Below are 26,879 nucleotides of genomic sequence, written 5' to 3'. Positions count from 1 at the left end.
ATATATACACATAATGGAGTATTATTCAACCACAAAGAAGAATGAAGTCACATCATTTGCAGGAACATGGGTGGAACTGGAAATCGTAATATTAAGCAAAATAAGTCAACAAAAGACAAGTTGACTTTCTTTCATATACGATATATTCAGAAAAAAGACAACCAAAAGTAGCAGAAGAGGAAGGGGATCAGGGGGAACAGGAGAGAGAAGAGCAAGGGAGTAGTAACAGGGAGGTGGCTATGATCAAGGTATGGTATTTGGATGTAGAAGTATGCCACAATTAAAACCTTTATTTTATATAAATAAAATGCACTAATGAAAAAAATCTCAGGGGAAATAAGTGTTCCTTTCAGCTACCAGTACTTTATCATTAATGAGATAAAGGTCACTAGGTGATAAAATTGCTGCCACTTCTATTTGGAAGACTTTCTTTATTGTGGCATTTTAATAGTAGTTTTCTAAAATGTAAAATAACCGTTAAAGATTGAGTCCTATTGGGTCCTATTTTTGAAAGCTTCTTAAGCTGGTCTGGTGCAAGTAAACATCAGTCAGTAACAATGGGTGTTCTTTATTTAGCTAAGCACTGAAGAAGAGGCTTTCATCTAGGATTGATTGATTCTATTTAAGGTTCACAACAATTCTTTAAGTATTCTTCTACCCATTCCACAGATAAAGAAAACCACTTGCCTGGTTTCAGACAACTGGTAAGTCCCCAGCTGGGTGTGCAGTTGGCTGGTGTCTGACTCCAAAGCCAGTGCTCTTCAACACTCCCTTCAATGCCTCTCAGCAGGTGGAGAGGTAGGAATTCAACAGGAAACCTTGAACTAGGACATATATGTAAATATAGGTAAGTTCCAGAGACTTTTTTAAAACTGATTTAGTCACCTGAAAGATGCTTGTAAAAATATATACTTTATAGATTTTATGTGACAGTATCAAAACAATGCAACTTTCTGAAAAGATATTATCTGACATAGATTTTCTCTTAAAAAATTCCTTCCTAATAATCATTCAATGAGATGAGTAGTTAAAAATCTAAATATTGGTTTCATTCTGCACTCTAAAGTAAGCATTATTAGGTCCCTCCCTCTGCCTTCCCCCACATAATACATCCTGGGGAAAGCTGTCCTTTTATTGGTTGAATATGCTATCAGTTACAAAGCATGAAAAGTACTGCTTCTGCTCTGTTTGCATTATGAATTAACAGATGTGCTTGGTTTGAAGAAACTGATTCATTCCTTGATGGGAAGAAAAATCTTGTTTAGTTTTTCACTTCTTTTTCTATGTATGGGATTTTCACTAACTTTGGACCAGATATTTACCAGGAAGAATGTAAGGTGAGCAATTATACATCTTTTAATGAAATGCATTTGTGAACTTCAATGCAAGCCTGACATGATGGTTCTGTTATTTCTTTAAATGTCAAATATCTATATTTGTTTATGGTTCAAAATTGATAAACTAGCTACTAAATGGTTCAAAATGAAGAGCTAGCTACTAAAATTATCAAACTGGAGTTTATAATTAAGATTAAAAATAATCTTTATTATAAGAGGCAAGGATTATTTATTCATAATACTCAAGAAGCATTGTAATACATGTGCAAGTATATGTCTATCAGAAAATGTTTCCTTAAATCAGTGTTCAGGTTTCTTTTATACTTATAAATAAATGTTAATTTCATAATTTCTCCTGTTATTCTGTGGGAAGTAAGAAAAAATATAAAATCTCAGAAATATATAACATGTCCCTTAAAGAAAAGGTATTAAATAATTTTAATTGGTCTGAGATGGTAATTGTGTATGATACACAGTATTTCTAATTAACTAGCACAATTTCTATTTCTCCTCTTGTTGTTACTTTGGTTTCTTTCCATACTGTATGAGGGAGTACATAGAAGTTTATCTATAATAAAAGAATATTTGGAATCTGAATAGCAGTGAATTTATGTTATGTCTCCTAATTTTTCATTATGTGCTGTTTCAACAAAAGCACCAGGGAATTTAGTGTGAACACAAAGCATACCAGCAAGCAGAGTGGTCTAGAAAAACTTGTCTTAATTCTTAAGTCAGCAGCAGATAAAAGCTGTAAGGATAGCATCTTAAATTGTTTTTACCCCCTTTTTTTCCCCGAATTAATTGGTATCTTCCTTCAGGTTTGCTTTTAAATAGTGAATGACTTATTTTCCTTAGGTGGTTAGTTTAATAATGTTTCATCACCAAGTTTATACAGAAATGACTGATCTGTGTATTACAATGGAAAAGAATTATAAAAACCCGGGCTGGGTTGTAGCTCAGTGCTTGCCTAGCACGTATGAAGCACTAAGTTTGATCCTCAGCACCACATTAAAAAATAAATAAATAAAGGCATTATGTCCATCTATTACTAAAAAAAAAAAAAAAGAATTATAAAAATCCTATTCTGTTTTTAAGGCAAGGTTAACAGGTTTAAATAATCTTAGCTGCAGAAGCTTTACATATTAAAAATTGTATAAATCAATTATCATTCAAGTCTAATATGGGATTTTAATTCATTATAAAGCTCAGATATCTCTTGATTGCTGTTTCATGAATTTTCTTTCAAATCATGGATCTGAAATAAAAAATATCTTTCAACTCAAAATACTATTCAAGATTTAAAAGTCTTTAGGAAGGATGAGCTTGATACAGCTTTCCTTAAGCTTAGAGAGAATGCATGTCACCATTCTTCCTTTTCACATTCCTTCCTCATGCTGGGTTTATTCTGGAATCAAAAGGAAACTGTGTGATCTTGTATTTTCCACCTTGATTTCAGAGCTTATTAATTTGTTTGGTTGTTCCTGCATGTAACACATTTTAAAAATACTTTGTACTTTTCATTAGCTAGGCACTATACTAGTCTCTGGGTCTTTAGTGAAGACCAAAATAGGCAAAGTCCCTGCCCTCATAGACTAAGACTAGTGAAGAGATGCTCATTGATCAAGTGATAAATATAATTATTAATAAACATGGAAATGTGTTGTGAGGAAAAAATATGGGAAGTTCTGAGCACATAAAATGATATCTGAACTAGTGTGAGAAGTTAGAGACCATGTTCCTGAGGAACAGATATTTGAGTTGTGATTGGGAGAATAGATAGAAAATAACAGGATGATGTAGAACATTACAGATAGAGAACAGCATGTTTTAAGGCTTTTATGAGGAAAGAAAGAAACATGGGGCCTGAAGAAAGGTAGTGTAGCTGGAGCAGAGAGAAAAGAGAAGAGGTAAACTGAGGTAAGTACAGCTGGCAGGTTGAGGACTTCGAGCCTGTAAGTCATGGTGGGAGTGTGACTTTTGTTCTCAGAAGGAACACAGTAGAGCTGCCTCATTGTCACATTCACCTGCATGAAGGCATATAGCACTCACTGCTACAAATCTAAGATGCTTGATTACCTTTCTAATGCTGTAGAGATCCTTTTTACTGGAAAGGGGTTTAAATTGTTTCTGCTGTGGTTCAGAGATTATATAGTAATAGGAAAATGTACATGTATTTTGTTTGGCTTGAGATAATGGTTTCCAGTAAAACCTCATTAATTCAGACTTAGAGGTGTGTGTAAAGCCTATCTGGATTATAGCTTGTTTTAGAAAGTCTAACAACATTATTATATCCATTATTATTGGATGTTCAGACCAGAAACATTGAAACAACAGTGAGCTTGTGTTGTCTACCAGAAATCTTTCATTAGTGAACACATGGAAAAATTTAATTAACAGTGCAGAGTATCAAGCCAGTACTACCAATGATATTGTAGCTCATTCATTCACTCTATACTTTTATTCAATAAACATTTACTAACCTCCTTATTAACTAGCTATTTCCAATTGATCTGATCAATTTTTATCTTACCTAGGTAAAACATATTACAATTTTCTGTTTTTGTTCACTAAGATATTTAAAAATTGAGTATGTAATCTGGCATCATGAAATATGATTTTTCAATAAAATTCAAATTAAGGAACATTTAAAAATCTATGTGTGTGGTTATATTATTATAATATAGTTTTATATTATTATAAGATTAATATATTATAATATTATATTATTTGAAAGCTTGAAGCTCTCCAAGAAGTAGTGACTGGATATTAGTTTTTCTTATATATCTAGTGACATTTTAATTTACATTATAGAATTTGGAGTTTAACTCAGGAAATTAAATTTCTTAGTGCTCCTAGAATTGACTCAGAGGACTGATTCATGCTAACTCCTCTAACAAGAATCCTACTATAAATAATAACATTTTCCACACAAAATATTATAATAAGAGAGTTCTTAAATCTTTATTTGAAGTAGTCCCAAATTAGAAATATGCTAGATGCCCATCAATATATGCAAAGACAAATAAAATGTGGTATATCAACAATAAAATATTTCTTAGCAATAAAATGGAGTGAATGCTCGATATATGCAACAATATACACTGATTTAAAAGTCATTATGTTAAGACTGAAAAAAGCCAAACACTAAAGAATATGTTATATGATTCTATTAATATAAAATTCTAGAAAATGCAAACTAATCTAAAGGGACAGAAAGCCTGTCTATACTTTCCTAGGGCTAAGGGTGGAGGGAACATCTCTTGAATGCAGAAATGTTTGGGGATATTTTTATGAGTGATATAAATATTCTGTATCTTTATTGTAGCAGTGATGTCATGAGTATGTGCCTGTGCCAAAATTTATAGATTTGTATACATTATATATAGTTAACTGTACATAAATTATAGCTCCACAAAATGAGTGAATAAAATCAGTGAATAATTGCGTGCATGCATGAATTTATTTAAGGCATCTAGTAGACATCATTGTTCCTAATTTGTCATCTTCAGAAATTCTTTTAGATAATAAATATCATATTGCAAAGAGAATTGTATATTTAATTTGTAATTGATGCCATATGATTAATTCTAAACACTTTACTTTGATATGGCTTTAGTACTCTTTGGCTATAATTATTTTTTGCATACATATCATGACATATACTATATATTCTTTAATAATTAAAATGTTCAGGTTACATGATAGTGATATGTTAAGCATAGAGTTTGATCTACATTCTCATATACTATAGGTAAAACTTATGAAAAACTTCAAATGTACAATAAATAAACTTAAAATCTTTAGAACATTTATGACCCACTTGGAGATTTAAACACTGAAAATATTTAATGTTAAAAAATTATCAATATTTATAGATGTAATCTTATTATTATTTTTGAAGTCCTTATCTTTTAGAGATAGATATCAAAATGATATAATTTCTGATATTTTCTTCAAAATAATACCACAGGGGAGAAATGGGTTATGACTTGATAATTACTAAAGCTAGATGATAGGAACAGGCAGATAGGGTGGTTTTAAAAATATTTTTGTTTTATAAAACATTTCATGATGAAACATGTATGTATGTTTATAACTTAATGACTTCACTTCAGGAATTTATCTTAAAGAGCTTCACATGGATATGAACAAATAATCCATAATAACAAAGCAGTGTTTTTACACTACCTCAAAATTGGAAACAACTTATATGAATTAGCTTTTAATTACTGTAATGGAATACCTGACATAGGCTACTAATGAAAAATAAAAGAGGTTTTTTATCTCACAATTTTAGAAGTTTAGAAGCATGGTCCCTGTATTGACTCAGTTTTGGTGAGGGCTCCCTGGTGGATGGTGAGTGGTAATGATGGAACATGTGTCAGGAACAAGTGATCACATCTTGAGCCAGGAACCAGAGAGAGCAGGAGGGGCCAGGCGTGCTCCTTTTATAACAACTTTCTCTCAAGAACTGTTAAGGGTTCGTGTAAAAACTACTGCATACCCTCAATAACATAAAGATCTCCCATTATACCTGACCTCCCAATACTGACACCTCATAATACTGACATTGTGGTACCAAGTCTTTAATCAGCATGAAATTTTGGGGGACCCTCAATTCATAGCACAACTTAAATAATTAAGAATAGGAATTTGGGGTTGGGGCTGGGGCTGTAGCTCAGTGGCAGTGTGCTTTCCTAGCATGTTTGAGGAACTGGGTTCGATACTTAGCACTACATAAAAATAAATAAAATAAAGGCATTCTGTCCATCTACAACTACAAAAAAAGAAAAAGAATAGGAATTTGGCAGTGACTCAGGAGGCCAAGGCAGAAGGATCACAAGTTCAAAGGCAGCCTCAGCCTCAGCAACTTAATGAGACCCTATTACAAAATAAAAAATTAAAATGGTTGGGGATGTGACTCAGTGGTTAAATGCCCTTGGGTTCAATTTCTGGTACCAAAAAAAAAAAAAAAAAAAAAGAATGGGAATGAGGTTAAAGATATTATGATAATGATTTCATGATTTCATGATGTAATATCACATTGAATTCAAAATTGTATCAGAAAAATATATAACATGGGTAACTATTTGTGATATATTTTATGTTAAAAAATTGCACTCTCCAAAATAGTATATTCACAAAAATCTATTTTAAAGTTTTATGAAAAGCAAATATGTATATGGTATATGTATGTCTGTTATGTGTGTATAGAGAGACTGGAAGTATATATATATATATATATATATATATATATATATATATATACACACATATATTTATATACATACATACATATATATCATATTTCTATTCTCATCATTTTTTAAAATACCATTTTGGTAACTGATTTTTTAAAAATTTTTTTAAAAGAATTACATATTTTAGGGCTGGGGTTGTGGCTCAGTGATAGAGCACTTGCCTGGCATGTGTGATGCACCACATTAAAAAAAATAAATAAAATAAAGTTATAAAAATCTGATGGAGAAATAGATTTAAAAAAGAAATGCATATTTGGCTTTAATATATTAGCAATTCAATGTAGTATAAAATTTCCCTATAAAATATTTTATTATGCTTTATTATTTTGTTATTATTTTTTGTTGGTTCAACCTCTGCTTGACATATGGAGGGCTCTGTACAATATTCAATGAATAAGGATCAAGGTTGATTTTTAAATTTTTTTCTTTAAATTTTTTCTGAATTGTCTACATATTTGTTTGAAGAACATATATTACTTTTGATATCAGAAATTCACCATTAAAAAATGAACAGTTCTGACAAGCTGAGGTTCTGCTCCTCGGCTCTGGGATATAATAACTTAAATATACTTTTGAAAGCTTCATGTAATCTGAATTGTAGGTACTTGCTTAGCATTTTAATTTTTTTTCCAATTTCAGTTCTCAAACATCTTCAAATAAAGAAGTGGTTATAAAGAAAGGTAAGACTTGTATTGCCCCTGTGATTCCTTGGTGGAGGGTGTTAAAGAACAGCTTTTTCTGTTACAGGCTTCCCTGATCAGTAGTGGTGTTTGTTCGTACCTAGATTCCCCATGTGAAAAATTTCTTAAACTAGTATATTTTAAATTATGAGGCAAAGGAGACTCAAGTCTGATATATTTCACAGTGCTTAGCATATTATTGTCATTCAGTGACATTCATACATTGATATTCTTTAGCCTTGGTACTCACATCTTTATTTGACAGGTCAACAGAATAATGGAGATATGAAACCAATCCAGAATTTCACAACAATACCAATCACGAAGGTATGGGTCTATCGGAGAATTAGATTGTAATCTATCTTTTAAATAATTAAAACAGCAGCATAGTAAAAATATAAATAATAATTTTGTTAATATTTAACATAGTTTTGCTTGAACTTTGAGTAGGGGAGTATATTATAGTGTTCTTATAAATTAGAAAAATCTAAAATACTTAATTTTACTTGCTGTCTTATATTTTTATTACAATATTCAGTTTTATTTTTATTGCTTCCCAGACAGGATCATTACAGTAGCATTTTATCGTTTTATATCATTTTAATTTTTTGTTGGTTTGTGCTTTCTTTTTTTATTGGTACATTATAATTGTACACAATAGTGGAATTCATGTCATATTTGTGCATGCATATAATTTGCTCAGTCTCCTTCCCCAGTATCTTTCCTTTCCCTCCCCTCTTCTTACCGCTAATCCACTTGCTGTACTCTACTGATCTCCCTTCTAGAAGTTTGTTTTTGATTATCCTTGAGCTTGCCTTGTTGCTCCCTCTTAATTAATTTTTCTTTTATCTGTACTTGCATTGGAGTAATTGGTTCACTCTTTGTGTTGTACATTTTATGGATTTTAATAAATGTTTGACATATGTCTATCATTATAAGATATTAATTAGCCTTTTTACTTCTAGGAAGACTTTTGTATCATGGACATGTTTATTTTTAAATTTTATTTTATTTGGTTAATTAGGATTTTAAAAATCTGAGCAAAGAGGGACATTTAGAAAAAGAACGTGGGAATGCCTTCAGCCATCATAACCCTGTTAATGTCTCCGTTGATGGAATTTCCTGCATTCTCTTCTGGGCCAAAAGAATAACAATTAAATTTAAGAATCTGACCTGGCTGGACCTTACAGATGAAGCATTTGATCAAAAGGCAGTAGTGGATACTGGCAACTCAAACTGCAGTGAGGAAAGTGCCACGTAAGTGGATCTATTTGCTTGAGGCATCCTTGAGGGGTATTGTAGTCTGTTAACTATAAAAATCCTTTTTTTTTTTTTTGTCATTTCAAAAATAAAAGGGGGACTCCTTTGAACATGACCCTGACATTCTTTGAGGAAGGGAGCAAGTGTTTAATATATAAATGAAAGAACAAGTCAGAAATTAACTTTATATATTTTTAATTTTTTCCTGGCAATTTCCTTGTGGACCTTTTAAACAATTGTCATAAGAACTTTATGGAAAACGAGGGTTTTTAAAATGAGGGTTTCCAAACTCATTCTGAAAAAAAAGTAAAGAATAGAAAAGGACTTCAGGCTTAGTCTAAGTCTAAATGTTAGGTATTAAACTACTTTTGTCTCACCATGGAAGAAATTACATGTCAAAGCCGACTTATATATGTGGATTAAACAGAGAAGATTCACTTTAGCTAGGACAAATGTCTGACTGCAGGGGGGATTCTGAAGTTATGGAACACTGTTTGTTTGCAAATGTGCAAGGGTACCTTTGAGTGGCCAAATTTCAGAGAACTCTTTAGGACATTTCAACCTGATGAGAACAATTATTTTTGATTTGAGATAAGCTGATTAAATAGATGTCCCTCTTGAAGAACAAATCAATTTCCAATGTCTTTCTCTGCTTTTCAGTCGTCTAAGCAAGAACTTTTGCTATTACTTGCTTTGGTCCAGGGGGAGGGAATTTGATACGTTATACTTGTGTTCTATAAACCTCTTTTTTTCAATATTTGCTGGTAAAATGGATGTTTTTGGAAGATTTTCTGCATGTGTTCTGGTCTGGTTCAGATGGATAGGATGCTTTGTATAAAACATGACATATATATATATATATATATATATATATATATATAAAATTATTTTTTGTGTGTGTGTGTTCTTTTTACACTTTATATAGTTTGGCTGAAAATACCTTTTTATTCCTCATCTAAAAATTCTTGATGATGGATAAAAATGGATTTTATTAATGTACACTTAAAAGTCACATTATAAGTATTAGTATTTTGTGATTGAGAATGACTATCTTAACAAAAATTTAGGGAATTGAAAGTGTAAACATTCAAAATCATCCCATATCTGTTTATCCTGTTATAGCATGACTATCATAGACTATGAAAGAGATGCCAACACTGCTGAGAGCTCAGAACCTTTTTCCTCAGGCTCTGATTTATTCCCTACAGGGCTCTTTATTTGTGGTCAGTTGCACAGAGAGAGGCTGATTGCCTGGAGATAACTTGGTTGACTGGACCACCTAAATTGCATTTATTATAACTATAAGGTTTTTGTAGGGAAAATTAGAACACCACAGCTTTTCACTGGGCTTTGGGGACCTTAGTGATCACTAGGAGCCTACAGATGGAAAAAAATAAAAATTTGACTTCTAGACCCAGTTCTCCCAATGAGTGATTTTACAAATAGGACCTGTAGGGTCATCATGGATCAGATGTGTTATCATCAGGGTGTCCAGTTGAGTTTAAGTCCTTGATGTCCTGAACAAAGAAATGAGTAAAACACACACAAATAACAGGCCAAGTACAGATTTATTAAAAGCAAAGTTGAAAGTGAGGGTATCATTCTGTAATGTAGAATGGAGTGGGTCAAGCAAGAAAGAGAAATACAAGGCCCTGGTGTCTGGAAATTAGTGTCTTATACGCTGAGCTGTGAGGAGTTCTCTTTCCTATACAAACCAGATTAAAGACTTCACCCCACTTGCTCCCATTGTTTACCTTATGATAGCTGATTAGAATATTGTCCAATTTTCTCCCATTGGTTACTTTAGAAAACCTAATTAGAATACTACCCAATTTATCCCCATTGGTCATTTTATTTTATTTTATTATTTTTTTTGAAAAGGTAAAACTTTTAATAGTAAAATGAGTATATTCAAATGGAAAAAGCAGATTCAATGATACATGATAAAATTATGAAATATCCTTCCCCATACATTCAGCATTTGCATTTTTTCTTCTCTACTTTACCCTACCACCTTTTCCCTGTACATTTCTATTACTTTTCCCATCTGTTCCTTCCTCCCCCCCTCAGTAATACAGAAACTTCCCTAGGCAAACTATGATGACTACCATTACATTTTAAAAATATGCCCTTTAATCTACATAACATCTAGGTAATACCACTCCTTTCCCCTCATCCCCAAATAAACAGTTAGCTCCCACTCTTCTGGAGAGAGATGTTGTATTTGTCAATTTTCTAATATATGTTGGGGTGAGGAAAGTGACAGTTGCAGCCACCTATGTTGTTTTCTCCAATAATTCTTTCAAAGTGGGTACACAAGAAATAAACTTCCTAAATTCTTCCATATCAAAAAATATCTTTGTTTTACCCTGGAAATCAAATGCCAGTTTGGCTGGATACAGAATTCTAGGGCAAAAGCCTGTCTCCTGAAGCACTTTTATGATGTTGCTCCATTAACTTCTTGCATCCAGGGTGCCCAGTGATAAGTCGACTGTCAGTCAGATTCTTGTGCCTCTGTAGGTGATTTCTTTTTTTTCTCTAAAAACCTTTAGAATTTTCTCTTTATCACTACAATTCAAAATCTTCACCAACATGTGCCTAGGAGTGAGTCTGTTTTTGTCAATCACGCTGGGGATTCGGTGAATACTCACTATCCCAAGACTAGAATCCCGAAGATCTAGAAAATTTTCTTCAATTATTTCCTGCAGGATGTCCTCTGCTTCCTTCTCTTCACTGTCTTTTTCTGGGATTCCTATCAAACAGATGTTGGCACTTCTGAATCTATCCTCCTTCTCCCTTAGCATTTCTTTATTATCTGCTTGGCCATCTGTATGGTATCATTAGAGATTTCTTCCATTTCATCATCTAGATTTCAAAGTCTTTCTTCAAGGATGTCTATTCTACTCCTCAGATCCTCTATTGAATTGTTAGTTTCCAAGATATCTGGAAGGCATTTTTAAAAAAAATTTTTCCAATCTCTTCTTTCATCTCTCAGAAGATACTAATCATAGTTCTATAGTTTCTTTGTTTCCTGGATTAGGTCTGCGACTTTGGATGTATGTGTTTGAACAGTCTTCCATTTTAAAAACCCTCCTTCCTTTCTCCTCAGTCAGAATTTTATTCGTAATTGAAAGTAATAATCTTTTCATAATCTCCCTCCATTACCCTTACACTTGTCTTAGGAACATGGCGTTTCTCACATAATATTGGGAAATATCCGCCCTCCTCCTCATCCTCCCATCACTCACACTCCCACCACTCTTCTTCCCCAGAGGTATAAAATTTCATCTGCAAAGCCTCTTGTCCCTCCTCTTCTGTGTCACAGGCCCCTTCTTCCTCTTCAGTCCTCATGCAAAAGATGTCATCCTTGTGGGTCTCTGAGTCTTTTCCTGTCACCTCAAAGGTAGGGATTCCTTTATCCTTCCACTCTTCCTCCAGAGTCTCTAAGCTCTTCACTTCTGGCCTAGAGACTTTCACCTCTTTGATGAATAAGGAATGCAAGCCATCACTTTCTGTTCCTCCAGCTTCCTGTTTTGAACCTACTAGAGCATTACCCCCCTTTACAGGGATCCCATATCCTCCTCCTAGATTTGGTTCTTCCTTCTGTCGGAGCATAGGGTTCAATAATTCTCCTATGACAGGTTTTTGGCTGGTAAATTGTTGTAAACTTTGCAGGTCTGAAAATGTCTTCATCTTATCATCACGTTTAAATGCTAATTGGACCTCACACAGAAACTCAGGTTCAAAGCCATTTTCTCTCAAAATGTTGAAGATGTTGCCCCACTGCTTACTGACTTCCAAGGTGGCTGATGCCAGAGGGTCTGCAGCCAGGGTGAGCACAGCTTCTTCAGCCATCAGAGTTTCTTCTTCTCTTGATGCTTTGAATGTCTTCTCTTTGTTACTGAGGCTCTGAAAATTTTCTTTCTCCATTGCTTTTACTGCTTCATCCTCCTTATGCTTTGGCTTCTCTTTGTCAGGCAGTTGTATGTGGTGACTGCCATTTCTAAATGGGTGATCATTCATATCTGAGGCTTCTGCCATCCCTCCAAAGGCTTGGTAACTTTGGGGCTCATTCTGGGATAATTCCTTCCTTTGATTGCTAGTGGACATCTTGGCTTTGTCCCATTTACCACTCAGCTCATCTATTTCCTCATTTCTAAAAGTTAAGTTTTCAGTACACTCAGCTATTTTAGATTTTTTTTCTTCTTGTTCCCCAAACTCTGTTTTTTGTGAAGCTAAATCTTTCACTTCCTGCCTCTCTTCCCTGCTACTACAGTGTTCTGTATTTTTTGTTTCAGATATCTCACTTTTTACTAGCATTTCCTTTAGGTCCTTTTTCATTGTTTCCCTCATGTCAAAAAACATCAGGACCTGCATTTGCAACAAGACCTTATATTTCTCCATAATAGTAGTTGATATATAATCTTCGTACTTGAAATCTAACATCCGAGGTATCTCCTCATCAGTACCTCTTAGCTGATTTCTTTTGACCCAGGTGGTTTTTTTCTGTTTCTTTGCAAGCCTAGACATTTTTGACTGTACAGGCGACATTGTATCTATATTGTCCAGATCGTATTGTTTTCCCTTTTGAAGAGTAATTTTAGTTGTTGCACACTGGCTAGGCTCCAGGAATCTAGAATCCTCAAAAAACTCTCATCCACTTTCGTGCCTCTGACAGGAACAGACCAGTTTCACAGAGCACGATGTGGTCTACTGTGCAGCAGTCTCTACCTGGGAGGAGATCGCTACCTCAGCACTGCTCAGTGAACAAAGGTCCCCATTGGTCATTTTAATATACCAAACCTGTGGCAGGAATTATTATGGTGGTAAATCCTCAGTGGTGGGAGTTGTCATGGTAATGTTATTTATCAAAAACAGAGACATGACTTATCTCCCTGTATTGTTCTCCTTTGGCATCTTTCTTACACCCTTCCACTGCCATTTTGATGTCCCCAAACTCCTACCTAATAGATGGATGTGATGATATCTACTCATTGTGACCAAGAAGTCTTACATGTACATGGGTCAGGCACTGTATAGAGGCCATAACAAGCCCATTTTCTCTTATTCCTCATAATATCCCTCTAAGTCACAGGTCACCATCCCTGTTCCAGTTGAGGAAATCAAGGTTCAAATGAGTTTCAAAATTTATTGCAGACTCACAATTTGTATTTAACAGAACTGGGAGAGGAAGTGTTTAATGACATTTTAATTCCTTCCCCTTGGCCCTATCTTACAGGGTTATGAAAGTCAAATGAGATGTATTCATAAGAATTTTGAGAACTTGTCAAATGTTATTCACATGAGTAGTATTCTCAACTTCAAAAGAGTGAATTGGTGTCTAATTACCTGGTAGAGAGGACTTGAAAGCTTAAATTAATTTTGGGGGTAGTCCTCAGGTGAGTGTGTTCACCTGAGCGTGTGGCAAGTTTCCCAGCAAGTGAGACAATCAAAAACCAGCCACTGAGACAATGTGGTTGATTTCTGTGAATTTCTTAAATGAATGAGAGGCCTTTGTGTGCTGGTGAGGAAATTTTATATGAAAGAACAGGAATGGGAGTTGCTGAGAGAATAAATCCAAGCAAAGATATAACCATGTAAGGTCAAAAGCATGGATTAAAAAAAAAATGACCATGTTCTAGCTCTTGGAAACAAAATGTTCAGGGAGAAGCAAATTTGGCAGACAGATTTGCTACGGAAGTCTTTATAAATAGTGAAAGCCCTGTAAATAGAACATAATCCCAGCATCTGTGTATATTTTGAATTTAGACAGTTATAGTCTGATGAATTCAGAATCGGTTTTAAATGTGTAAGAGTAGGGCACTTGAAAAAAGTGAAAAATGATCCTTTTCCCAGCTCTTGCTTTAGGTTGTAAATCCCTTTTGGTTTTGATGCTACAGTACCTAGCACTTAATGAATGCTGAATTTGCTTTGTGAAAACAGACCTCATGTTCTTTACTCAAAGCAGAACATTGTTAACCAGATTCTGCTGAAACCAGGACTGCTGGAGAAGAACTCTTGGAGGGTCAGAAGCTTGGAGGCTAATAGGCTGCTTCATTAGGAGGCAGGGACAAAGATTAGGTGGGCTGACAATGGCTTTTCTCTGAGGTTTAGTGCATCATTATAGAGCCAGTTGATGGGAACCCAGTCATTCTGGTCCCATGGAAGAACTAGGAAAATTTCTATTGGAATAAATAATTAGATTTATGAAATACTATTAAAGAAATGCATTTTTTTCAAAGTATTTTCAGTAATTTGTTGTTGACTATCAAAATACAGGGAAAGAGGCGGTTGAATATTTGCTTTACCAAATAAATAAGCTTATAAAGAGTTTGTAAAGGAGTATATCTAAGGTGTTTGAGTTTATGATGTCAGAAAATGGAAAATATTATCAATTTACATATATGGTTTTTTTGTTAATAACTCTACCTTTCCCCATAAATAGGATTAAGATGAACTTTAGTCTGATCACTGATATTTCTATTTTTTGATTAGAGAGACTGAATTACTGAGATTGTATATGGGTGATAGTTTTCAAGTTTGCAATTGCATATTTTATAGATACCTGCTTTTGCTTTTTTGTTTTACAGTGTACTTTGAAGTATTATAACTTTTAGATATTTTAATGACATAGTAGCAATATACTTTGTATATTTAAATTTCTTACATTTTCTAGTATAATTATTTTTTTTAACCATTCTTACATTTTCAACTTTTTTGAGATATAAATGACAGACAATAAACTACACATATTTAAAGTGTACCATATGGTCAGTTTCCACCTATGTGTGCACCCATAAAACTACCACCACAATCAAGATAACAAATGCTTTTATAAGGACCCAAAGTTTCCTTGTTCCTCTTTGTAATCCATCCATCTCTCTGGCCACTCCCACCTTCCTACAAATCATTATTCTGCCCTCTCTCATTAAAGATTTGCTTGCATTTTCTAGAATTTTATATAGATATAGTCATATATATCTACTTTTTAGCCAGTTTGATTTCACTTAGCATAATGATTTGGATAATCTTATGTTGTTACTTGTATCAATGGTTCCTTTCCATTGCTGAGTAGCATTCCACTGTATAGATGCATTGCAACTTATTTATCCATTCACCTGATGGGAATTTGTCCCCACTCCACAGTTTTTACATAGCTTGCCAAATAAGGTTTCTATGAATATCCATGTACAAGTATTTGTGGCAACATGTATTTTCATTTCTTTTAGGTGTCATTACATTTGAGAATAGATAGGCTAAATGATATGAGTGTTTAACTTTTTCAGAAATTGCCAAACTGTTTTTTTTTTAAGTGATTGCCCTTTTTACCTTTCCACCAGTGTTATATGAGAGTTCCAGTTGTTTTACATCCTGATCAATACTTTGTATGGTCAATGTAAGATATAGAGAAAAATATTCATGTCTCTGCATTTTTATATTACTGAAAGAATTTAACTGGAACCTTGGTTAAAAAATAAGACTTGAAATTAGTAAGAGATTTACCTCTTCAGAGTAATGTGTTTACATGTTAAAGTCTTATGAAACTAGAATTATAGAGTCATTTCAGGAGTTGGAAACCCCAAGAAGCATGTCTTATCTACCTGTTGGAGGCATTTATTTATGTACTGTGGATATTAGGCCTGCAGTCATTTGTCTCCTTTATGTTGAACTATTTGCTCCCTAATTTGAATTCTTCCACTTAGATTGTAGGACATGTATTAGGATCTTCCCCCTTCTTTGCCCAAAGAGCATTTATTGATACCAAGGGAACAGATGTTTCTCCTCCTCTCTCAGAAAGTCTCTCTCTCTTTTAGGTGAACACCCAGGTTCATAATTTTGGTCTTCTTTACTTCTACTTATAAATATCAATATATAAAAGATGATATTTGGTTCTCATCATGTGTCCTAGAGGGAAAAATTGGGTTAAAAGGGGAACCAATATTTTTATTCCCATGAATAAGTAATAATCTGTATCTTCTCCAGGAAATTTCATGTTTACTTTCAGGAAATTATGAACAAATATAGGTCTTAAAAACTTGAATCCATTTATAAAAAACTTTCAGTCATTCTGTTTGTTATACTTTGGTATTCTATTGTGATTTTTGTTTTATATTTTCCAAATGTTGAATGATGCTAAGAGCATCTTTTCATATACTCATTGACTAATTGTGGATCTTTGTTTATAAAGTACGTGTTCAAGTCTTCTGACCATTTTTAAGTGGTGCTATCTTTTTATTGAGTTGTTGAGTTTATTATATTCTGGATAAAGTCCCTTGTGTGAATATGTTGGGATTATTTTCTCCTGTCTTGCCTATTTTGTTTTCTTAACAGTGTCATTTGAAGATCAAAGGTTTTTCTTATTTATTTGTTTATTTAAATAGAGCCAGGAATTGAACACAGGGCCTCACACATGCTAGGCAAACACTGTGCCATGGAATTACATCTGCAGCCCCCCAATTTTTCATTTTAATAAGTCTAAATTATTTTATCTTTTATGTCTCATGTTTGTATATATTTTCAAAAACCCATCTATTCCTAAGATTGTATAAATGCTTTTATATATTTCTTTTATATATTTTGTAGTTTTAAGTATTACATTTGTGTCTAGATCCATTCTGAGGTAATTTTTGAGTATAGTGTGAAATAAGGGTCATAGTGTTTTGATGATCTGTGTTGCATCTCTTTTTTAAGGTTGTCTCTGAAGTTTGGTGATGCTGAAAATCTACAAAGCTTTTATATGAGGTAGGTAGGTTACCACTTTGGAATATTATAATTTCAGGACTTCAGATTAGCTCTATAAACTTGTTCATTCTGTATGTGGGTTTCAAAGTCTTTTTATGTGATACTTCAAACACTGTGATACTTCAAATGCTACAGCTAGCTAACTACACTGAAAAGTCAATGGCTATATGTGATGGGATCCTGTAAGAGTGTTTTCTTCAGTTCCTATTGAAACACCTATGCTCCACTCATCAGAGAGGAACTTAAGAATTCATGAACCTGAAATGCTGGAATGTGATGTCGTTTTCATTAAACGAATTCTTTCTTTCTCTCTCTCCCTCCCTCCTTCCCTCCCTCCCCCTGTCTCTTTCCAAGGCTGAGGCTCTGATTTGAAGTTAATCTGTGTAGTTCCTTATAATGATGCACACTTCTTTATCTGCAATGAACAAGTCTCTGAATTCTCCAGTAGACAACCAACAATGGCCTACATATTTCTATATTTATGTATAGAAGGATGCATCTACCAACAGTAGTTTATCCAAGCAGTTAGAAACTGCTCATGGAGGGTGGGGAGAAATTGAAGGCATTACATTTTCATCTTATAAAAGTGTAGAGCTTCCCTTCCTATGGTCGGAATGTATTAGTGGAGAGAAGCAGATGTGTCTTCAACATTACTTGAAAATCAGCAGGATGTGCTAGGGTACTCTTTCCAAAGCTGTGTCCTGTAAAATGCTTCCATTTTGTGAAAATATTTGTGATTCTACAGAAAAAGGATTTTGTAGTTAAACCTGCTTGGGAATTACTACATACCATGCCTTCTTCTTGGAAAGTCAGACTTCCGGGAAGACATGCTTTTAAGGAAGACCGTTGTGCTTGTAACTTTGATTAACCTACTGTTTCCTATGCATAACCTTGGAAAGCTTTCTTCCACAGTGCACTTACCAACATATCATGGGACACTGGTGCTTCAGTGATCATAATTTAGAAAATATATGCCATCACCTTTCAGAGAAACTTTGTAAGGAAATAGAATCCCGTAAGGTGACCAACACTATATCTATCTGATATAGAAATGGGGGGATATTTTTGGTCTGTAATAGCAATTTTTCCAAGTGGAAAATAGCTTTATTATTACTTATGATAAAGGTATTAGCATATGCTGTCTATAGGGCCTTTCTACTTTAGAGCATTAAACTTCACCTGCTCAAATTTCAACAACCACTTTCTCTGGCCAAAGCAGCCCACTCTCTTCCATCCCAAGTCTAAGAAGTATATGAATACCCATCTTTCTCTCCATTGAATGAGATCACTTAGAGGCATGTTTTTATCCTGGCTTCCAGCTTCCCCCTAGACATTAAGCCCTTCTTGTCCACAGTGGAAACTTCCTTAATAGTGCTCTCATTTTGGTAGCCTTTCTTTCCTCTTTCTCTTTCTTCTGCCTTACATATATTGATGACTGATTTTCCTGGATACTTTTAATATAGTCACAACTTATTTCATGCTCTGCTTCTGAAGAAGCCCACAAACTAAATAAGAAAGAAAAGCCACAGAAAATATAAGAGCCAGAAAACATTCAGCTATGTAATGAAAGAAAATTATAACTAATAATCCAATACCATTTTTAATCACTACTCATGTTTTGATCCCTATCCTTCTAGACTTTTTTTTTCTATGCAGTCACCCATTTTTTAAAAAATAAAAACAAATGATTATGACATATGAACAATATAAATTTTTCATAGCCGGAGAATATTTCATTTCAGAAAGATTAAAAGTAAAGGGCTGGTCTGAGATAGGATTTGAAGCCCAACTCCAAGACATGCTCTCTGATCTTGCACAAGTTTATTTTACCCCTCTCGGTCATAGACTCCACATTTGTCAAATGAGAATAATGGTACTATCTCATAGTGTTATAGTAAAGATTAAATAAAATACACATAAATAACACAGTAGCATGATTAACATGCAGTAAGAGAGCTATTACTGTTACTTTTAAGTCACAATTTAATTCCATGTTGATGTCCACTTACACTTTTTTCTCAAATTTCTTGCCAAATTTTCTTTCTGAGAAAGAAAAGCTTTGTATTCTTTTGTAGAGATTTGTATTATTCACTTTTGGCTCGTCTGTCAGTTGTTTTCTTTCTCACCTACCTAGAGGAAACTTGTTTGAAACTAAGGTGAAGCCGCTCCCCAGGTCAGCTCCGCCACCTAACAAAAGAGGGCACTGTTGTACCATTCATACACTGTGTCCTGCTTTGGTAAATGTGGAAGTACAGTGGATAATACTGATGTATAATCATTTTCAGATTCTTCCTTACCACTTACAACAAATTGTCCAGCCAGAGTTGGTTTACTTTGCACCGAGTTGAGATTATTTTCAACAATTCAGTCCAAGCAACTTTTAATGTAACTGGCATCTATGCTCCGTCAAGTTATTCCTACCACTGCCAACGTGTCAGCAGCCTGCAGCAGCATGATGCTCTCTTGTTGCCCAGTGACACAGATGACATGTCAAGCTTGTGGGAAGTCACCTTCATTGATTTTCAGGTAATAAACTAAAACATGCTCAGGATACCTGTGTTTTTGGTGTCAAAGAAATGTAATATTGAAAACACCTGAAACAAAAGATATTTAAGAAGAAGAGAGAAGTTCATACCTTTAAAATAATTAAGATAATTAAAGAAAAAATCTTCTAAGGTATGGAATGGAGTAGGATAGAATATTTCCTCTCCTTGTGGCCTCCAAGTCTCTACCCAGGACTTGCTTTTATTTCAGGTTTATCTAGTCACTAATAATTATCAGTGAGGAATGCCAGCAATCTAAAACCCTGTGGAGCTGTGGTGTGAAGCCCAGTGACTGACACTTCCAGGACTGAGAGGCTCTTCTGGGGAGAGGCTTTGTTGGATAATTATTTTATTTCCTTCAGGGAATGTAGCAGTGATTCTATCAGGGCTGATAAGACGTACATTGTAGTGTGAGTGACAACGTTGGCAGTTAGTGTAGGAATGGAATCGCCAACAGGGAGTCAAAAATATCCCAAAGATCTTGGAAGTGTTTGGGGAAAGGCAGGTGAGTGTGAGAAGTCTCTTTTCACCATCAGAATCATCTAAGGCTGACAGACATTCTGCCAAGTTCCTCTCTCTTGTTTACCTGCAAAAAGAGCTTAGCTTGTTCTTCCAACTTGCTGAAATAGCAGGCAGGGCTTTGCATGTCCCCTTTAAGGGCACTTTCCAATCTTTTCCATATGGATATATGGATATTTATATGTATGTATATGGCCCCCATCACCCTTCCAGGCTGGGTGGAGGGTGTAGTGTGATGAGAGGCAGCTGGGGAAGGAAAGGAGCTTGCATTCTGGAGTTAGATAGACTTGATTTAATATACTACTCAGCCACCTGGATAAGGTATTTAACCTCTCTCAATTTCTGGCCTATCTTTATGAATGGAAAGAATAAATGGCTTAATGTGTGTGAAACACCCAGGACCATGTCAGACATAGATTAACAATGCTACTTGTGAGTTTTCTCTTGTGTTGCACTGTTGTAGTTATTCTACATACTTTATTGTCAAAATATCTCTCAATGCTGTAGGATAGTGGTTATTATCCCTGTTTTTCAAATGAAGTGACTAAAGATCTGATACTTTTTTCAGTGATGTAGTTAGTAAATAGTAGAGGCAGAATTCAAATTCTAGACTGGTCCAAGGATGTTTCATATATATATGTGTGTGGGGTGGGGTGGGGTGTGTGTGTGTATATGCACATACATACACACATGACACATATATGTTTGAAATGTTTATGTATGTTATAAATATTTCTGTCTTGCTCTTTAAAATGTGCAGGAATCTGAGGAGGTAATAATAAAAACAAGGAAGAAATCCAGGCACAGTGGCTCATGCCTGTAATCCCAGCAGCTCAGAAGACTGAGGCAGGAGGATTGCAAGTTCAAAACCAGCTTTAGCAACTTAGCAAGGTCCTGTCTCTAAATAAAATATATTTTTTAAAGGGCTGGGAATGTGGCTCAGTGGCTAAGTGCCCCGGAGTTCAATTCCTAGTACAAAACAAAACAAGAAATAAATTGTATATGATGTGAATTAATAAGAACAGAGGAATTGATTTATACATCTGCCTTGTTTCAGAAATAGCTTAAGGTAACTTACAGAAGTATTACAAAAAATGTACATATAGGCAAACCACATCACACAAATTAGGATAGGCCACAGGGAGAGGAAATATTCTATCCGACTCCATTCCATACCTTAGATGATTTTTATTTAACAACAACAACAACATACACACACACACACACACACACACACACACACATAAGGAGTATTGGCAAAGAGGTGGAGAAATGGGAATCCTTGTGCATTGATAATGAGAATGTAAAATGGTGTTAATGCTATGGAAAACAATATGGCAGTTTCTCAAAAAATTAAGCATAGAGTTACCAAGTGATCTAATAATTCTATTTCTGGGTATATATCACAAAGAATGGAGAGTGGGGAATTGAATAGATAACTGTGCACCTATATTCATAGCAGCATTAGTCAGAAAAGCCAAAAGGTGTCTACCAATGGATAAGTGGGTAAACAAAATCTAGCATGTACAATATACAATGAAATATTATTCACCCTTAAAAAGGAAGGAAATTTGGATACATGCTATAGCATGGGTGAACCTTGAAGTTATTATGCTAAATGAAATAAATCAGATACAAGAGGACAAATATTATATAATTCCAGTCATATGAGGTACCTTGGGTGGTCAATTTTTTTTTGTACCAGGGATTGAACTCAGGGGCATTTGACCACTAAGCCATATCCCCAGCCCTATTTTGTATTTTTATTTAGAGACAGTCTTACTCGGTTGCTTAGTACCTTGCTTTTGCTGAGACTGGCTTTGAACTCATGATTCTCCTGCCTCAGGTTCCTGAGTCACTGGGATTATAGGCATGTGCCATCATGCCTGGCTTGGGTGGTCAAATTGAGAGACGGGAAGTAGAATAATGGTTGCTGGGGACTGACAGAAGAACAGAAAATAGTGTTTATTAAGTGTTTAATTAGTGTTGTAAGATGAAAAGAGCTCTGGAGACAGTGGTGGTACTCAGCAATATGAATGCACTCAGTGCCACTAACTGAACACCAAAAAATAGGATGGTATTTTTTTTTTTTTTTTCCTGTGGAGGGGACGAGGGGATTGAACACAGGGCTTTGTGAATGCAAGGCAAACGGTATGCTGCTGAACTATATCCAGCCCCAGGAATTTTATGTTATTTATGTTTTACAGTTAAAAGGCAAAATAGAAAAAAAAATGGTGTGGGGAATAAAAAGGAAGGTTAGTTAGAAGCCTCTGGGGAAGTTGGTTCATAAAACCACAGGACCATCTATCTGCACTGGCTGGATGTGGCATAGTAATTTAACTTAAAAACTTTGGAGCAGCCAGTATAAGAAATAAGTATTCTTTTACATAACTACTGAGTCCCTGTGACTACTGAAAATTTGCCTGTGAGAAGTACATCTTCCCCAATGTTGTGCAATGTGTATGTTTTCAACAATATCCTTACACAGCACCTTGTGAAAACACCTGTAGCTTAAATGCAAGCTCAAGCCAGGGAAAAGATGCTGTGGTGGTGGTAGCTGAGTTATGTTAATAAAAGACTGCTTTCCATAAGTGCAGACATTCTGGTCTAGTCTATTCTAAGAAAAAAGTGTGGTTGTCCCTCAGTATCCACAGGAGATTGACTCTGGAGCTGCCACCCCCCACCATAGGTACAAAATTCCATGCATGCTCAAGTCCCTTGTTTAAAATTTTCTAGTATTTGCATATAACTTATATACCACCTTCCATATGCTCTCAGTTATCTCTAAAATATTTATAATACCCAATGCAATAAAAATGCTACATAAATAACTGTATTGTGTGGATAGTAATGACAAGAAAAAAGTCTGTACATGTTCAGTACAACTGTTTTTCCCAGAGTATTTTTTTAAACTTTATTTTATTAATTTTTTTTTTTTTGTGGTGCTGAGAATCAAACCTAGTGCCTCACATATACTACACAAGTGCTTTACTTGAGCCATTGAGCTACAACCCCAGGCCCCCACCAGAATATTTTTGATCCACAGTTCCAGAATATTTCGATCCCCACATGGGCCCCCTGAATATGAGGGTGACTGTATAGAGTGGTGCAGCAGACATCAAAGACTCAGTGGGTAAATGAGTGAGGTGAACTGCGTGGGTCTGTGTAGCCAGATTCACAAGGAACATTTTAAAATTCAACTTTAGCTAATGTGTGCTTTAAAGTAAATACAGGACCAGGGTTGCTGGATCTTCTGACTTTTCAACAGACACTAGATATTTGGACTTACTGGAAATTTTCAGGAGATTCAGAACTCAGGGTCAAACAAAGATCACCTTTGGGTTCCATACAACATTTTTAATGTCTAGTCCAGGAAATGGATGAACCACATACTTCAGACATTCCCATACTTGCTGTCCTCGACCAAATCCCATTAAGAATTAAGTGACAGTCAGCCTGAGAGCATTTCCTTTGGCTGGAGTTGCAGAGTCAATTGAAGTCATCTTTTGTCATTGAGGAACTCCACTCTTCAGGCACTGTTCTGAGAAGAAGGCCACTATGCATCAGAGGTGTGGGCAGGGGATGCCTGAAGCCAGGCCAGGAACCTTCTTCAGAATCAATTTGGGGTTCAGTCTAGAATACAGATAATTGGTGAACAAGGTCCCTAAAGACTCTGGCATGATGAATGGCTATAATAATTTTGGCATGAGAAAATACTAAAATGCCCATAAAAAATGAATTCTTTGTGAAACACTCATAGATCATTCAATTTTTTGATGTACCTTTTAAAAAACAAGTGACTGAATGAGGTCATGTTGTGTAGGGTTAGACTCTATAATGCAGCCAAACAGGCTGCTTTCCAGTTATTGCTCTTTTTTTAAAGAAGTTGGTCCTTAGTTTTGTTTCTTTCATTTTGACAGCAGTATTTAAATAGCAAGGCTGTAATCAATTTGAACCTTTCCTAGTTCCAAGTAATTAAACTACTTTATTTACTCATATGAAAATGCTTTTTCCCCCCCCTATTCTCTGGACAGGATGCAAGGAGGAACTAGTATTAGTTCTTCCAAAAAATGGCAACAAGTCTGTATGGTACAGTCTGTAAGTTGTTCAGGGTTTCATTTTCTGTGGTTTAATTACCTATGATTAGCTACAGTCTGAAAATATTAAATGGAAAATTCCAGAAATACGTAATTTATAAGTTTTAAACAACTTTTATTACAGTATATTATTATTGTTGTTCTTTTATTATCTATTATTGCTAATATCTTACTATTCCTAATTTATTTGATAAACTTTATCATAGGTATACATATATAGGAAAAAACATAGTATATATCTGCTTATTATCTATGGGGATTAATTCCATAGTCCTGGCCTGATACCAAAATTCACAGACTCTCAAGTCCCTTATATAAAAATGGCATGGTATTTGTGTATAATCTCTTCCTACACACTTTAAAACACCTGTAGATTACTTATAATACCTAATGCAATATAAATCCTATGCAAATAGTCATTATACTGTATTATTTAGGGAAAAGTAAAAAGAACAAAAATGAACATCCAATTTAAAGAAATATTTTTGATCTGTACTAGTTGAATCCACAAATGCAGAACCTATGGGAATGCAGGGCCAACTATACAGGGTTTAGTATGATCTGTGGTTTTAGGCATCCACTGGGGATCTTGAACATATGTCTTGTGGATAATAAGCGAGGACTACTGTACAATTGACAAAAGAGGGAGAGGTAGTGACAACAGGAAGAAGAGACAGAGCACACCAGGAGCAACTGAGTCGTAACTGAATCTGAGTCTAAAACCAGACTGCCTGGAGTTGAAGTATACCTTTACAACACTTACCATTGTGGAACTCTGAGCAAGTTACTTGATTTTCCTGTTTCCTCATCATAAAGTACTAGTAAAATAGTAACTTGCTCATAGAATCTTGTGAGTATTAAACAAGTTAAGGCAGCACTGGGTATACCATAAGCCCTACAAGTGTATTTTTATTTTACCTCATCAAGAGTCATGATGTCTTCTCTTCTTGTCTACTTCCTGTCAGTAGAATCAAAGGCAGACTTGAAATCTTTGGAAAAATTACGCCCATACAGTTTAACATGTTTTGAATTTCAGGGACACCATAGCAGTTGTGGTTTTCCATGAAATGGAATATTCTTTTTTTCCCCTATTTTCCCCAATTTTTTTCTTTTTCTTTTTTTTATTAGTTCTTATAGTTATACATAGTAGTTGTTGGGTTTATCCTGACAAACTCATACATGCATGGAAATCGATTTCATGAACTAGAATATTCTTTGTTTAAATGATTTGTAGATGTCGATGGACCTTTATTTTATTCATTTATTTGTATGTGGTGCTGAGAATCAAACCCAGTGCCTCATACATGCTAGCCAAGTGCTCTACCACTGAGCTGCAAACCCAGTCCCTAGAATATTCTTAAAAATCAGATTAAAAGAGGTTTTATTTCAGAGGTTTAAATTTCACAAGCCCTTTAAATATGATAGCCATATATCCCAGAGTTTCTGGGTCAGTCCTAAAGTAAAAATCAAATTTTATTGTCTTCGTAAGCACAATCATATTTGTCAGATCATGTGATTACATTATGCAACAAATATGGTGATAGTGTGTTAAATCTGCCTAATTAGAGTTCCAGAACCATGAGCCCAAGTGGAAAGTTGATCCTGGAAGATAAGGTAAAGGCCACTTCAGTTCTTTTTTATCTCCTGACAGATCCAAGGCTTTACCACTGAAGGACAGCAGTTTGCCAAGGCCCGGGACTGCACCTCTTCCTTCTCACCAGCTGTTTTGATTGGCCTGGCCATGTCCCTGATCCTGCTGCTGGTGCTGGCCTATGCCCTGCATATGCTCATCTACTTGCGTTATCTGGACCGGCACTATGAATTTATCACCTCTCCTACTCATTTCCCACCGTTGAAAACGCGAGACCTGGCAGAGGAGAAGGAACTGCTCAGGAGCCAGGGAGTTGAATGCTATGAACTGAGGAGCCAACAGATCTGCAAGATTTATGTTTAACAAGCTCGGGCCTCTCTCTTCTCTCTTTCTCACCATGTCCACAATGGCTCTTAAAGATGTGGTTTCTCTTCTGTGTTGTTTCACTTGTGAATGGCTTGATTAAAAAAAAATACAAAAAAGAAAATACATAATTTTTGGTTTTGAAACATCCACTGAGTACCCAGTGGATAAACTTGGGACAATGAAAAAGTATCCCACAGATCCTACAGAGATAAATACAATGGTGCCCCAAACCTACCGTGAAAGTAAAGGGATGTTTCAGGTTTGGAAAATGGGTATGTGTGTGTGTGGATGATGAGCATAATGCAACATAGACAAAGGAACACACTTGTTCCCTGGGTCCTCCTTGCTTGTGCCAATTTAGATGTGGTAAGAATAGAAATAATAAAACCAAGTAATCTGGAAGTTCAGAATTTAAGATATTTTGTATCTTAATTTATTTTCAGAAATTATGTCCCAATTTTGTTTTTAAAAATGGCCTTTTTC

At 35.0% G+C, this 26,879-nt stretch overlaps 1 protein-coding gene across 1 annotated transcript; it reads left to right on the top strand.

Annotated features, from left to right (window-relative positions):
• The first annotated feature begins 1,242 nt into the window (after nt 1-1,242).
• LOC143399340 (V-type proton ATPase subunit S1-like protein) lies at nt 1,243-26,393 on the top strand. The gene is made up of 7 exons (XM_076856052.2): nt 1,243-1,337; nt 7,238-7,278; nt 7,544-7,611; nt 8,327-8,535; nt 17,230-17,280; nt 19,566-19,806; nt 26,091-26,393. The coding sequence occupies exons 1-7, from the start codon at nt 1,243-1,245 to the stop codon at nt 26,391-26,393; spliced, it is 1,008 nt and encodes a 335-aa protein (XP_076712167.2).
• Nucleotides 26,394-26,879: the final 486 nt, after the last annotated feature.

Source organism: Callospermophilus lateralis, chromosome 5 (genome assembly GCF_048772815.1).
Source record: "Callospermophilus lateralis isolate mCalLat2 chromosome 5, mCalLat2.hap1, whole genome shotgun sequence".
NCBI classification, from domain to species: Eukaryota; Metazoa; Chordata; class Mammalia; order Rodentia; family Sciuridae; genus Callospermophilus; species Callospermophilus lateralis.
Note: the sequence above shows the minus strand (reverse complement) of the source record. Positions and strands in the feature narration are given on the sequence as shown.

What these genes read in the sequence shown, in the direction of transcription:
- LOC143399340 (XM_076856052.2), top strand. Translation starts at nt 1,243, where the DNA reads ATGGGAAGAAAAATCTTGTTTAGTTTTTCACTTCTTTTTCTATGTATG. An exon ending in AGAAGTGGTTATAAAGAAAG is followed by an intron (nt 7,279 to 7,543) that starts GTAAGACTTGTA and finishes TTTATTTGACAG; the next exon opens with GTCAACAGAATAATGGAGAT. An exon ending in TGCAGTGAGGAAAGTGCCAC is followed by an intron (nt 8,536 to 17,229) that starts GTAAGTGGATCT and finishes CTCTTTTTTAAG; the next exon opens with GTTGTCTCTGAAGTTTGGTG.